Genomic DNA, 15,831 nt, shown 5'->3' on the forward strand with positions numbered 1-15,831 from the left:
CTCGCTCCATTGCCCAGGCTGGAGTGCGGTGGCGCCATCTTGGCTCACTGCAAGCTCTGCTTCCTGGGTTCACACCATTCTCCTGCCTCAGCCTCCCGAGTAGCTGGGACTACAGGCGCCCGCCACCACACCTGGCTAATTTTTTGTAGTTTTAGTAGAGACAGGGTTTCACCATGTTAGCCAGGATGGTCTTCATCTCCAGACTTCGTGATCCGCCCACCTCGGCCTCCCAAAGTGCTGGGATTACAGGCCTGAGCCACTGCGCCCGGCCTATTCTTTCGTTTAAAAAAAAAAAAAGTAATCTCAGCACTTTGGGTGAGCCAAGATCATGCCATTGCACTCCAGCCTGGGCAACAAGAGCAAAACTCCATCTCAAAAAAAAAAAAAAAGAGGCCGGGCGCAGTGGCTCACGCCTGTAATCCCAACACTTTGGGAGGTCGAGGCAGGCGGATCACAAGGTCAGGAGATCGAGACCATCCTGGCTAACACGGTGAAACCCCATCTCTACTAAAAATACAAAAAATTAGCTAGGCATGGTGGCGGGCGCCTGTAATTCCAGCTACTCAGGAGGCTGAAGCAGGAGAATGGCGTGAACTTGGGAGGCGGAGCTTGCCGTGAGCAGAGCTTGCGCCACTGCACTCCAGCCTGGGTGACAGAGCAAGACTCCATCTCAAAAAGAAAACAAACAAAAAAAAAGAATTCTCCGGCATTATATTGTGACTCCAGCTACTGTGGCCCAAGAATATATCTTTATCAAAAAATACAAAATCCAGGGAACAGGCAAGTATCTGAAGAAGAAAAAAACACTGCAATCACTAATGCATACAGTGAAGAAGAGCTGGCCCAGTTCCAGAGTCCATTAGGTTTGATAGTTTGTGCACTTGCAGAATGAGAGTGGGGCAGGAAAGTTCCCCACCTGAGGCCACTGTCCTCTCTATGGCCACCTCTAGGTCTTCAAGACCAAGGAACACCTACACTCCAGATGTCTCCTTGCCAGATGTTTCACCTGCATTGGTAAAAGGCAGAATCCTCAGCAGGGGGCAGTGGCTCACGCTTGCAATCCCAGCACTTTGGGAGGCCGAGGTGGGTGGATCACAAGGTCAGGAGTTCAAGACCAGCCTGGCCAAGATGGTGGAACCCCGTCTCTACTAACAGTACAAAAATTAGCTGGGCCTGGTGGCGCATGCCTGTAATCCCAGCTACTCGGAAGGCTGAGGCAGAGAATTGCTTGAACTCGGGAGGCAGAGGTTGCAGTGAGCCGAGATCGTGCTATTGCATTCCAGCCTGGGCAACAGAGTGAGACGCCATCTCAAAAAAAAAAAAAAAAAATTATCCTGAGATGAGCTCCCCACCCCACCCCCCTGAGGGACAGGCCCTAGGTATGCCCTCTATTCTGGGGGATCCAGAGTGGGTGCAGGCTCCTTTAATAGGCACTGGAATGCAGGGGACCCCATCTCAGAGGAGTAGGAGATACAGGCCAAAAAGTAGAGCGCTACAAGAGAGAGAACAATCAAGAAGGAAAAGCCAGTTAGGTAAATGGTTTTCAGTGAAGGATGGGACGTGGAACACGCGGCCCTGTGTGCTGGAGCTTCAGAAAATGGGGTCACCCCCCAGGCACCTTTTCAGATTCCTGCCTCCTCCCCACAGCCCTCTGTGCCCCTACTTCTGCTTTTTTCCTAAGGCGGAACTTTGTTTTCCTCAAATGCCCACTTCCCTTCCTTATTCCTCAAATGCACAAAGCTTGCCTCTTCCTCTCCAGAGAAAACGCTGACTAGTTTGTGTGCATGCCATCACCCACACTCTTGAAATATATCTGGAAAGTGCCGGAAGTGAATTGGGAGAGCCTTGCCTCCCAAAACAGTGACGGGCTCTGAACGCCCCACCACGGCCTGCCACCATGCGCGCCTCTCGCTGCAGAAGCTGTGGATCCACTGATGGGCTTCCAGGGCGGTCTTCCGCTTGAAGCCTTTCTCACACTCCGCGCAGAAGGGCCAGCTGTCCGAGTGAATGCGCCGGTGACTGCGCAGGAGGGAAGAGTCGGTGAAGCGGAAGCCCCAGTCAGGACGGGGGTAGGGCTTCTCGCCGGTGTGTGTGCACCTGTGGATGGCCAGCAGGGAGGTGTAGGCGAAACGGAGGCTGCAATCGGGGCAGCTGTAGGGCTTCTCGCCCGTGTGCTTGCGCTAGTGGATGGCCAGCAGGTAGGAGTAAGTGAAGCGACTCTTGCAGCCTGAGCACGCGTAAGGCTTCTTCCCGGTGTAAGCCCGCCTGTGGATAGCCAGGGAACCCCTCTGGCGGAAGTGGCGCCCGCAGTCGGGGCAGGGGTAGGGCTTCTCGCCGGTGTGGATGAACTGATGCTGGAGCAGGTACCTGCGCTGGGAGAAACACGCCTGGCACTGGCCGCCGGGGAAGGGCCGCTCCCTGGAGTGGAGTCGCTGGTGGCTGGCCAGGAGGGAAGGGTAGCTGAAGTTGCGGCCACAGTCTGGGCAAGAGTGGGGCGGTCTTCGGGTCAGAGTGTCCTCGAGCCAGGGATTCATGGGGCTCTGCCTAGGGTTGCAGAGCTCTGGGCAGGCGGCGCTGGGCAACCACTCCTTGACAGCCACTTCATGCGCCACCTCTTTTTGTTTTGGACACTTCAGCCTTTCCTTCTCCTCATTCCCATCCCTAGATCCTGAAACAGGGAAGATGATAAAATCAGAAACTCATCTCTGGATCCTGAGACAGGGAAGATGATAAAATCAAAATCAGCATATTCAGGGACCATGTCCTGCTGGAAGGCAGCAGGAATGGTTCAGAATATGGCCCCCAGGGAGCACGGCTTAATGATAGGGGCCTCATGAAGCCTGAAAGCCAGCCTGGAGTAAAAGCAAATGCCATGGTCTGCAGGTTAACATAGGAAGGCCCTGAACACTGGAGATAAGAGGAGTCGGGCTGGGTGCCATGGCTCACACCTGTAATCCAAGCACTTCAGGAGCCAAGGTGAGAGGATCGCTTGAGGCCAGAAATTCAAGGGACAGTGAGCTTGATCGAGTCACTGCACTCCAGGCTGGGCAACTCTCTAATTAAAAACAACAACAACAACAACAAAATGCTGGGCGTGGTGGCCCACGCCTGTAATCCCAGCACTATGATCCCAGGTGGGCAGATCACCTGAGGTCAGGAGTTCGAGACCAGCCCAGCTAACATGGGGAAACCCCGTCTGTACTAAATTACAAAAATTAGCCAGGCGAGGTGGCGGGCACCTGTAATCCCAGCTACTTGGGAGGCTGAGGCAAGAGAATCCCTGGAACCGGGGAGGTGGAGGTTGCAGTGAGCCAACATCATGCCACTGCACTCCAGCATGGGCGACACAGCAAGACTCCATCTCAAAAAAAATAAAAAAAGAAAGAGGAGTGAACAATATTGAACACTTAACTCTGTGTCAGGCTTTGAGGACAGTGATGGTCCCAGTCCTCATGGCACTTACCACTCTGAACCTGTTTAAGATCCCTTTACAAAACAATCATTCAATGACCTTCTTTGGTACCAATTCAAATTCTTTTAGCACCTTTCCTTTCAGGTCTTACCATCACCAAAAAGTCTACATTTGCTGGCGGGGCATGGTGGCTCACGCCTGTAATCCCAGCACTTTGGGAGGCCGAGGCAGGTGGATCATGACCTCAGGAGTTCAAGACCAGCCTGGCTAAGATGGTGAAACCCCGTCTCTACTAAAAATGCAAAAATTAGCCCGGTGTGATGGCGGGCACCTGTAATCCCAGCTACTCAGGAGACTGAGGCAGGAGAATCGCTTGAACCTAGGAGGCGGAGGTTGCAGTGAGCCGAGACAGCGCCACTGTACTCCAACCTGGGTAATAGAGCGAGACTCTGTCTCAAAAAAAAAAAAAAAAAAAAAGTCTACACTTGGACTGCCTCACTAGGTTCCACGGGAAGACCTTCTGGGAACAAGCATTTATTCTGGTTCAGGGCTGCAGGAAAAACATTTAGTCTTCATTTAAAAATCTAATGAATGGTGTTATTTACTACACTGTGGTTCACATCATTAGCATCCAAGAGGAACATCTGTCTTCATTTTATCCCACAACAAAAATCAAATTACAGGTTTCCCCTTTCCCTTGACTTCCTAGGAAGCTCAAGCTCTATTTTGCATTAAACTGGGGTTTTCCAGTATGGTTAATTGGTTCCATAGATTCCAATGTCGCTGTTCCATCGGGCCATTTTGCAGTGAGATGAGGACGTTTCTCTGGGGGTAAGGTGCAGGGAGACAGGATGGGACTTTGGAGGCAGCAGCCCGCGCTGAGGATGTGAGTTGGGGGCAGGGGTTGGGGCTTCTCCACGGCCACCTACTGGGGTTTGAAATGAAGTACCTGCTTCCTGTCCCTGGCCCCTGCTGACAGCTGCTGGGCTCTCACCCTCGGGATCCTGGGCCTCCGGGCTCCACGCCTCCACTTCTCCTTACCCCCCGAGATAAAAGCGGGTTTGGGGCCTGAAAATCCTGCGAAGGAGAAACAATGGGCTCGGCTGAGCGCACGGGAAGGGAGGATGAGGCTGCTCCTCCGGCGCCCCGCTTCCAGCCCACTAGCATCTGGGGACACCGATCCCCGCTTCCCACCGACGACTGGGGGTCCCGGCCGGAGCACCCAGCCTCACCTAGCGCGCCTAACGTGGCCGAAGGTATCCCGCATCACGTCCCGGTACAGGGCCTTCTGCGCGGGCCGCAGGCAGCCCCACTCCTCGGGAGAGAAGTACACGGCTACGTCCGCGAAGCTCACGGCACCCGGCCTGCTTTTCCTAGTCCTCCGGGACTCGGTCTCCCCGCGTACATGGGCCGGGCGCGGCGCCAGGGGCCGCCCCATGGGAAACCCTATCTGCCTGGCAAAGGGAGGCTTCCGGGGAAGGTGGAGATGCTGGCGCTTTCCTGTCTTTCCTCAAGCAAGTCCGTAACGTCCCTACTCCTGCCCTTAACCAAGATGGAGCCTTCCTGGCGTCAACAGCCCTCACTTTTCCTCTCTGCCCTTACACACCACGAGGCAAACCAGCCGGTAGGGTGGCCCCGCAACACAACCAACAGATAGATGGCGTACGTTGATTGGACAGTGCCGGGAGGCCAGGAGAAGAAGGAAGGCTGTGATTGGGCATTCTGGAGCTGCCTGTTTGAAAGGCTGAGGGTGAAGGAGTGACAAATCTGAAAATAGCGGGAACTGAGGGGCCTCCGGGTCTACCCTGACTCGCTTTTCCCAGACAGCCTCCTAGGAGAGAGGCTGTGGCCAGCTGACGCGACTTCCTTCTGCTACTGTGGTGAGACGCCTTAGGGCAGATGCGGATGTCCAGGGCTTCGAGGTGAAGCGCAAAGACGTAGGCGGAATTGCACTGAGTGCTGAGCACTCCTGGCAGGGCCAGCCCGGGGGGCTGCGGGAACAGGATCCTAGTCAGGATCTAATTTGGCCTTTGCCGCGAGGTCACAGATGTCTTTCCTTTTAGAGATGCAGAAGGCCAGGCGCAGAGCCCGGATTCAAAGTCAGCTCCTGGCCTGGCGCGATAGTGCGCGCCGGTGGTCCCAGCTCCTCGGGGGGCTGAGGCAGGAAGATCTCCTGAACCCGGGAGGTGGAGGCTGCAGTGAGCCGAGATCTCGCCCCCGCACTCCAGGCTGGCGACAGAGCTGGGCGCCCATCTCTAAAAACAAACAAAAGTCATCATCTCGCTTCCGGGTTCGATTAAGAGCTTAGGGTAGAGCCCTGCACAAAGTACTATTATAATAGATATGAATTTATAGTGTTGTAGTAATTTTTAATACCATCTGTGTCCTGTCTCAATCAGAAAACCTGTGTTCAAATTACAGGTGATACGTGAGTAATAACACTGGGAAAGGAATCAGATAATCTCTTAAGACCGTTTTTCAGCTCTTTCCAACCAAGTATTCACAGAAACAGAGGAGGAACGTTCTAGATGTATAACAAAAAGCTGCCCATCCCCACAGTGAAACCACTTTGAAGACATCACTTTAAAATTAATGTGAATTTAGCCGGGCGCGGAGGCTCATGCCTGTAATCCCAGCACTGTGGGAGGCTGAGGTGTGTGGATCACTTAAAGTCAGCAGTTCAAGACCAGCCAACATGGTGAAACCCCATCTCTACTAAAATACAAAAATTAGCCAGGTGTGGTAGTGCACCCCTGTAATTCCAGCTACTTGGGAGGCTGAGGCATGAGAATCACTTGAACCTGGTAGGTGGAACTTGCAGTGAGCCGTGGTCCGCCACTGCACTCCATCCTGGGTGATAAGAGTGAGACTCCGTCTCAAAAAAAAAAAAATTATGTGAATTCGGTTGGGTGTAGTGGCGCAGGCCTCAGGCCTGTAATCCCAGCACTTTGGGAGGCTAAGGTGGGAGGATCACGAGACCAGGAGTTCGAGACCAGCCGGGACAACATAGCAAGACCTCGTCTCTCAAAAAATAAATAAAAAATAAAAACTCATATGAATTTGCATCTATTATAATGTAACTAAATGATCTCGGCCTTCACATCATCTTCTTGGAAACCTCTGCACCATGAGAGCCAAGTGGAGGAAGCGAATGTGCAGGCTGAGGCGCAAAAGAAGAAAGATGAGACAGAGGTCCAAGTAAACCACAAGCTTATGCACCCGTGGAGGCTACAGGAGCAGAAACGTGGAATCCAGAAGCTGGGGATGCTGGTACAGTTATTGGGCTGCATGCTACTGTCTAGAGCTTGTTTCAATGCATCTACAACTTCATCTCCATCCAAAACCAGCTCTGAGACTCACCTTGCTCATAACCAAAACTGCATGTTGGCCCTTTGCTCCGGACCTGTGACATTCTGGACTATTTCTGTGTTCACTTGTGGCCGAGTGTAAACACCATATAATACATCAGCTCTTCTGCTGTCTTAGCTGAATATATATAACGAAATTCAAAGAAATATATAGTCAAAAGCAAGTTTCTCAAGTGTTAGCCTCTTTTACACTACTGGTGGAGTGTGAATTGGTGCAGCCACTTTTGAAAACTGGCAGTACCTACTAAAGCTGAATAGATGGCATACCCTATGACCCACGGATTCCACTTGTAGGTGTATACCCCACAGATATGCATACATATGTTTACTCAAAGACATTTACTCAAATGTTCTCAACACTTCTTATGATAGGTAAAAACTAGGCCGGATGTGGTGGCTCATGCCAGTAATCCCAGCACTTTGGGAGGCCAAGGTCAGCGGATCACCTGAGGTCAGGAGTTTGAAACCAGCCTGGCCAACATTGCAAAACCCCATCTAAAAATACAAAAATTTTCTGGGCGATGTGGCAGGTGCCTGTAGTCCCAGCTACTCATGAGGCTGAGGCAGGAGAATCACTTGAACCTGGGAGATGGAGGTTGCAGTGAGCCGAGATCACACCACTGCACTCTAGCCTGGGCGACAGCAAGACTGCATCTCAAAATAATAATAATAATAATAAAATAAATAAATATATATATATATGATTCCATTTGTTTATTTTTTCTTTTTAAAAGACTCTGCAAGTAGGCTATACTGGTGGCTCAAGCCTGTAATATCAGCCCGTTGGGAGGCTGAGGCTAGATGATCACTTGAACTCAAGAATTTGAGACCAGCCTTGGCAATATAGTGAGACACCATCTCTACAAAAACAATTTTTTTAATTAGCCAGGCATTGTGGTGTGCACTTGTGGTCCCAGCTACTCAGGTGGCTGAGATGGGAGAACTGCTTGAGCCCCGGAGGTCAAGGCTGCAGTAAGTCATGATCATGCCACTGCACTCCAGGCTGGACAACAGAGCAAGACCCTGCCTCTAAAATTTAAAAAAAAGCAGGCATTACAGCTGGGAACAGTGGCTTATGCCTGTAATCCCAGAACTTTGGGAGGCCAAGGCTAGTGGATCATGAGGTCAGGAATTCAAGACCAGCCTGGCTGAGATGGTGAAACCCCATCTTTAGTAAAAATACAAAAAATTAGCGGGGTGTGATGGCGGGCGCCTGTAATCTGAGTTACTCAGGAGGCTGAGGCAGAGAACTGCTTGAACCCAGGAGGCAGAGGTTGCAGTGAGCTGAGATCACACTACTGCACTCCAGCCTGAGCAAGACTCCATCTCAAAAAAAACCAAACCAAAACAAACAAAAAAAACAGGCAAACTTAATCCATGCTATTAAAAATCAGAGCCAGGTACAATAATAGATGCCTATAGTCAAAGCTATTCAAGAAATTGAGAAGAGAGGATCACCTGAGCCCAGGAGTTTGAGTTCAGGACTCATCTAAAAAAAAAAAAAAAAAAAAAATCAGCATAGTGGATTACCCTTTTTGCTTCTAGGATGCTGATAATATTCTCTTTCCTTCCTTCCTCCCTCCCTCCCTCCCTTCCTCCCTTCCTTCCTTCCTTCTTTTCATGAAATCTCCGTGTGTCACCCAGACTGGAGTGCAGCAGTGCAATCTCGGCTCACTGCAACCTCCACCTCCTGGGTTCAGGAGATTCTCATGCCTCATCCTCTGGAGTACCTGGGATTATAGGCAGGCGCCACCATGCCTGGCTACGTTTTTTGTATTTTTAGTAGAGAAGGGGGTCTAACCATGTTGCCCAGGCTGGTCTCAAACTCCTGGCCTCCTGTGATCCACCCGCCTCAGCTTCCCAAAGTTCTGGGATTACAGGCATGAGAATTGCTTGAGCCTGGGAGGCAGAGGTTGCAGTGAGCCGAGATCATGCCACCATGCCACTGCACTCCAGCCTGGGTGAGGGAGTGAGACTCTGTCTCAAAAAAAAAAAAAAAAGTTCACACCCCAGTAATGTGCATATCCTAGTAAAAGGTAATCTCTTGGGTCTCATTTTTCACTGTGTTTAGCGCAGTACCATAAACATTAAATAACACAGTAGGACCCATACAAAGTGCCACTAGTGATGCTGGAAGTGCTCCCAAGAAGCAAAGAAAAGTCATGACACTTCAAGAAAAAGTTGAGTTGCTTATGTACCATAGATTGAGGTCTGCAGCTGCAGTTGCCCACCGTTTCCGGTTAAATTGATCCAGTATAAGAACCACTGTAGGCCAGGCACGGTGGCTCACGCTTGTAATCCCAGCACTTTGGGAGGACGAGATGGGCGGATCACGAGGTCAGGAGATTGAGACCATCCTGGCTAACACGGTGAAACCCCATCTCTACTAAAAAATACAAAAAATTAGCTGAGCATGGTGGTGGGCGCCTGTAGTCCCAGCTACTCCGGAGGCTGAGGCAGGAGAATAGCGTCAACTCGGGAGGTGGAGCCTGCAGTGAGCTGAGACCCTGCCACTGCACTCTAGCCTGGGCGACAGAGCGAGACTCCGCCTCAAAAAAAAAAAAAAAAAAAAAACCACTGTAGCGGCTGGGCGCGGTGGCTCACCCCTGTAATCCCACCACTTTGGGAGGCAGAGATGGGTGGATCACGTGGTCAGGAGATCGAGACTACCCTGGCTAACACAGTGAAACCCCTTCTCTACTAAAAATACAAAAAAAATTAGCCGGGCATGATGGCGGGTGCCGGTAGTCCCAGCTACTCAGGAGACTGAAGCAGGAGAATCGCTTGAACTTGGGAGGTAGAGGTTGCAGTGAGCCGAGATCATGCCACTATACTTCACCCTGGGCGACACAGCGAGACTCCGTCTCAAAAGAAAAAAAAAGAAAAAAGAGGTTTGGCTTTTAAAATATCAAGGAAACAGGAGAAGCAGTTTCTGCAGACAGAAGAGTCAGCAGACAAGTTCCCAAACACCAGTAAGAAAATCATTGAGGAGAAAGGATATCTACCTGAGCAGGTTTTTAATGCAGACAAAAGTGCCCTATTCTGGGCGGGGCGGGGGCGGTGGAAAGGCAGGCCGGGCTTGGTGGCTCACGCCTGTAATCCCAGCACTTTGGGAGGCCAAGGCGGGTAGATCACCTGAGGTTGGGAGTTCAAGACCAGCCTGACCAACATGAAGAAACCCCGTCTCTACTAAAAATACAAAATTAGCCGGGCATGGTGGCGCATGCCTGTAATTCTAGCTACTAGAGAGGCTGAGGCAGGAGAATCGCTTGAACCCAGGAGACAGGCTGCGGTGAGCCGACATCGCGCCATGGGCCTGGGCAACAAAAGCGAAACTCCATCTCAAAAAAAAAAAAAGGCACAAAGGATATTTACTAGTAAGGAAGAGAAGCAAGCACCAGGACTTACAACAGGAAGGGATAAGCTAACTCCACTGTTTTGTGCAGATGCAGTCAGGTTTATGATCGGTACTTCCCTTGTCTATAAAGGTGCTTATCCTTGAGCCTTGAAGTGAAAAGAAATACTAGTTTGCAGTCTTCTGGGTGTACAACAAAAAAGGCCTGAACAACAATAACCTTTTCCTGGATGGGCTACATCTGTGCTTTGTCCCTGAAGTCAGGAAGTACCTGGCCAGTAAAGGCCTGCCTTTCTCCATCCCCCTTTACCATCTCATTTTATTTTATTTTTAAATTTTTATTTATTTATTTTTTTGAGATGGAGTCTCGCTCTGTCACCAGGGTGGAGTGCAATGGTGCAATCTTAGCTCACTGCAACCTCCACCACCTGGGTTCAAGCGATTCTCCTGCCTCAGCCTCCTGAGTAGCGGGACTAGAGGCATGCACCACCATGCCCAGCTAATTTTTGTGCTTTTAGTAGAGACAGGGTTTCAGCATGTTGGCCACGATAGTCTCGATCTCTTGACCTCATGATACACCCGCCTTGGCCTCCCAAAGCGCTGAGATTACAGGCGTGAGCCACCGCACCCAGCCTTATTTTTTAAATTTATTTATTTTTTCGAGACGGAGTTTCGCTCTGTTGCCCAGGCTGGAGTGCAGTGGTGCAATCTCAGATCACTGCAACCTTTGCCTCTGGGGTTCAAGCAATTTTCCTGCCTCAGTCTCCTGAGTAGCTGGGACTACAAGCACACACCACCATGCCCAGCTAATTTTTGTATTTTTATTCGAGACGAGTTTTCACCATATTGGCCAGGCTGGTCTCGAACTCCGGACCTCGTGATCTGCCCGCCTCGGTCTCCCAAAGTGCTGGGATTACAGGCGTGAACCACTGCACCCGGCCCACCATCCTATTTTACTAAAGGGAAATTAAGGCACAAGGAAATACAGACCACGACTCTGGCAGGTTAGAGCCAGTAGATTTCTGTCTGCAGCCACAGATCTTCCTTCCCAGGCATCCACTGCCTGCAGCTAGAGAGTCTAGTTGTGTCTGCAGCTAGAGAGTCTAGTTGTTGTGTTCCTCACAACACCATTATCAGGTGGGGTCCCTCAGATGGTGAGATGCACAAGCCACTGTCATGTCACTTAGACTCTGCCCAATTTGGACAAATTTTATCAAACTCTTGTTGTGTTTCATTTGCTGGTTTATTATAAGGATATCACAAAGGATACAGATGAAGAGATGTTGTGGGTGAGATATAGAGGAAGGGGAGCAGAGATTCCATGCCTTCCTTGGGTAAACATGCTACCCCTCCAGGAACCTCCACATGTTCACCTATCCAGAAGCTTTTTTTTTTTTTCTTTTCAGATGGAGTTTTGCTCTTGTTGCCCAGGCTAGAGTGCAATGGCACAATCTCGGTTCACTGCAACCTCCACCTCCTGGGTTCAATCAATTCTCGTGCCTCAGCCTCCCAAGTAGCTGGGATTACAGGTGCACGCCACCATGCCCAGCTAATTTTTGTACTTTTAGTAGAGACAGGGTTTCACCATGTTGGCCAGGCTGGTCTTGAACTCCTGACCTCAGGTGATCCACCCTCCTCGGCCTCCCAAAGTGCTGGGTTACAGATGTGAGCCACCGCACCCAGCCAGGATGGCCTTTTAAAGTTATTTTGATGCTGGACAATGTCCTTGGCCACTCAGAACCCCATGAGTTCAACACCTTTGGTGTTGAAGTGGCCTACTTACCCCCAAACACAACACTTCCAATTCAGCCTATAGATCAGGTTGTCATAAAGATGTTTAAGGCTCATTGCACATGGTACTCTATGGAAAGGATGGTCAACCCTATGGAAAAGAACCCCATCATGAAAGTCTGGAAGGATTATACCATTGAAGACACCATCATTGTTATAGAAAAAGCTGTGAAAGCCATTAAATCTGAAACAAATTCCTACAGGAGAAAACTATATCCAATAGTGTGACTACTAGAGAAAACTATACCCAGATATTATTCATTACTTCATAGGAAATTACGACAAGAGTCAATCAAGGAAATAATGAAAGAGACTGTGGATATGGAAAAAAAAAAAAAAAGGCAGAGGGTGAAGGGTTTCAAGACATGGATTTTGGAGAAATTGAAGAAATAATAGACACCATACCAGAGGAATTAGAATACAACTTCGTAGAGATGAGTGCTTCTGAACCAGTGTCAGATGATGAGGAAGATGGAAAAGGGGCAGTGCCAGAAAACAAATTGGCATTAGACAATCTGGCAGGAGGGTTTCCATCATTTAAGACTGCTTTTGGCCGGGCGCGGTGGCTCAAGCCTGTAATCCCAGCACTTTGGGAGGCCGAGACGGGTGGATCACGAGGTCAGGAGATCGAGACCATCCTGGCTAACACGATGAAACCCCGTCTCTACAAAAAATACAAAAAACTAGCCGGGCGAGGTGGTGGGCGCCTGTAGTCCCAGCTACTCCGGAGGCTGAGGCGGGAGAATGGCGTGAACCCGGGAGGCGGAGCTTGCAGTGAGCTGAGATCCGGCCACTGCACTCCAGCCTGGGTGACAGAGCAAGACTCCGTCTCAAAAAAAAAAAAAAAAAAGACTGCTTTTGACTTCTTTTATGACTTACAGCCTTCTATGATATGGGCACTGAAACTAAAGTAAACAGTAGAAGAAGGATTGGTACTGTATAGAAATGTCTAGAGAAATGAAAAAGCAAAAAAATCAGGCAGAAATTATGATGTATTTCCATAAAATTGTACCAGTGTGCCTGCCTCTTCTGTTCCCCTTCCCCCTTCTCCACCTTTTCTGCCTCTGCCACCCTTGAAACAGCAAGACCAACCCTTCCTCCTCTTCCTCCTCAACCTGCTCAACATGAAGGTGATGATGAAGAATTTTATGATGATCCATTTCCACTTAATGAATAGTAAATATATTTTCTCTTCCTTATGATTTTCTTAGTAACATTTTCTTTTCTCTAGCTTACTTTATGATGAGAATACACTATATAAGCCAGGCGTGGTGGCATGCGCCTGTAGTCCCGGCTACTCAGGAGGCTGAGTCAGGAAGATCCCTTGAGCTGAATTTCAGGCTACAGTTAAGCTATGGTCACATCACTGCACGCCAACCTTCGTGACAGAACAAGACCCATCTCTAAAAAAAAAAGCAGGGGGAGGAGGGGGAGAGAGTACAGTATATGATGTATATGACATACAAAATATGTTTTTGTTTTTTTCTTTTTGAGACAGGGTCTGGCTCTGTCGCCCAGGCTGGAGTGCAGTGGCTACCATCTTGGCAACCTCCGCCTCCCGAACTCAAGCCTTCCTCCTACATTAACCTCCCAAGTAGCTGGGAATACAGGTACACGCCACCATGCTTGGCTAATTGTTTGATTTTTTGTAGAAGCGGGGTTTCACCTTGTTTTCCAGGCTGGTCTCGAACTCCTAAGCTCAAGAAATCCTCTCGCCTCAACCTCCCAAAGTGCTGGGATTACAGGTATGAGCCCAAATATATATATAAATATTTACTATCTGATTTTTTTTTTTTTTTCAGGACAGGATCTGACTCTTGTCACCCAGGCTGGAGTGCAGTGGTGAGATCTCGGCTCACTGCAACCTCCACCTCCCAAGCTCAAACAATCCTCCTGCCTCAGCCTTAGCTGGGATTACAGGCATGCGCCATGGCACCCAACCCCAAAATATGTTTTAATTCACTATTTATGTTATTGGTAAGGCTTCCAGTAAACAGTAGATTATTAGTAGCTAAGTTTTGGGGAGTCAAAAGTTAGTGAAGGCCTGGTGTGGTGGCTAATGCCTGTAATCCTAGCACTTTGGGAGGCTGAGGTGGGTGGATCACCTGAGGTCAGGAGTTCGAGACCAGCCTGGCCAATATGGTGAAACCCTGTCTCTACTAAAAAGACAAAAATTAGCCAGGCATGGTGGCACATGCCTGTAATTCCAGCTACTCAGCAGGCTGAGGCACAAGAATCGCCTGAACCCAGGTGTCGGAGATTGCAGTGAGCCGAGATTGTGCCAGTTCACTCCAGCCAGGGCCAAAGAGCAAAACTCCATGTCAAAAAAAAAAAAAAAAAAAGGCAGAACAGATGTTACCAGAGGCTAGAAAGGGAAGGGTAGGGGCAAGGGTGGGATAGGGAAAAATTTGTTAATGGACACAAAATTATTAGCTATATTGGAGGAATACGTTCTAGAGTTTTATAGCACTGTAGGATGACTATAGTTAACAATAGTACACTATATATTTTCAATAGCTAGAAGAGAAGATATTGAATGTTCCTAACACAAAGAAATGATAAATGTTTTAGATGATGGGTATGTTAATTGCCCCGATTTGACCACTACACATCGTATGTATAGAAACATCACCACATACCCCATATTTATGTACAGTTATTATGTATGAATTAAGACTAATGGACCCCAAAGATTTCATGTCCTAATCTGCAAAACCTGTGACTGTGTTACCTTATATTAGCAAATAGGACTTTGCAGATGTGATTAAACTAAGGATTTTGAGTTAAGAACACTATCCTGTTGAGTCTAATGTAATCACAATGGTCCTTATAAAAGGGAGGCAAGAAGGTCAAGGTCCGAGGAGATGTGACAACAAAAGCAGAGGTGGGAGTGATGCAGTTGCTGGAGAGGTGCCACTACCCAAGGAATGCAGGCAGCCTCTAGAAGCTGGAAAAGACAAGAAACAGATTCTCCCTAGAGGTCTAGAGAGGGAATGTAGCCCTGCCAACAGCTTGATTGTCCCATAAGACCTATTTTCAGACTTTAGACCTGAAGAACTATAAGGTAATAAATTTGTGTTGTTTTCAGCCACCAGTTTGTAGTAATTTCTCACGGTAACAAATGAACACAGGTAACATTGTTGAGGAGCTATTTCTGAGCTTTGTCAACTACTCTATTGATGTGAGAGCAGTCTCCCAGCTCTGAACTCAAGAAAGTCTAAAAAGAAGCAGGACTCAAAGATATTATGCTGAATAAAAGAAGCTTTAGACAAAAAAAAATACACATTGTATGATTCCAATTATATGAAGTTTGATAACAAGGAACACTAATTAGAATAGTAGTTGTCTCTGGTGGAGCAGGGATGGGAATTGACTAGGAAGGGGCATGAGGCAACTTTCTTTCTTTTCTTTCTTTCTTTTTTATTTTTTGAGACACAATCTTACTCTGTCACCAGGCTGGAGTACAGTGGCATGATCTTGGCTGACTGCAATCTCCGACTCCAAGACCATCCTGGCCAATATGGTGAAACGCCGTCTCTACTAAAAATACAAAAATTAGCTGGGCATGGTGGTACATACCTGTAATCCCAGCTATTCGGGAGGCTGAGGCAGAAGAATCACTTGAACTAGGCGCGGTGGCTCACACTGTAATCCCAGCACTTTGGGAGGTCAAGATGGGCAGATCACTTGAGGCCAGGAATTCGAGACTAGCCTAGCCAACAGAGATGGTGAAACTCCATTTCTGTTAAAAATACAAAAATTAGCCAGGCGCTGTGGCACGGACCTGTAATCCCAGCTACTCAGGAGGCTGAGGCAAGAAAATCACTTGAACCTGGGAGGCAGAGGTTGCAGTGAGCTGAAACAGCGCCACTGCACTCCAGCCTGGGTGACAGAGCAAGACTCCG

At 48.9% G+C, this 15,831-nt stretch overlaps 1 protein-coding gene across 1 annotated transcript; it reads right to left on the minus strand.

The window, feature by feature from the left end:
- Window positions 1–721: 721 nt before the first annotated feature.
- Window positions 722–5,001, minus strand: ZNF785 (zinc finger protein 785). The gene is given in 5 exon segments (XM_033218132.1): window positions 722–2,668; window positions 4,362–4,451; window positions 4,454–4,489; window positions 4,645–4,657; window positions 4,659–5,001. Coding segments are annotated over 5 exon segments (1,209 nt in total). The 5' UTR covers window positions 4,851–5,001; the 3' UTR covers window positions 722–1,790.
- Window positions 5,002–15,831: the final 10,830 nt, after the last annotated feature.

Source organism: Trachypithecus francoisi, unplaced genomic scaffold (assembly GCF_009764315.1).
Source record: "Trachypithecus francoisi isolate TF-2019V2 unplaced genomic scaffold, Tfra_2.0 Lachesis_group10, whole genome shotgun sequence".
Lineage (NCBI taxonomy): Eukaryota > Metazoa > Chordata > Mammalia > Primates > Cercopithecidae > Trachypithecus > Trachypithecus francoisi.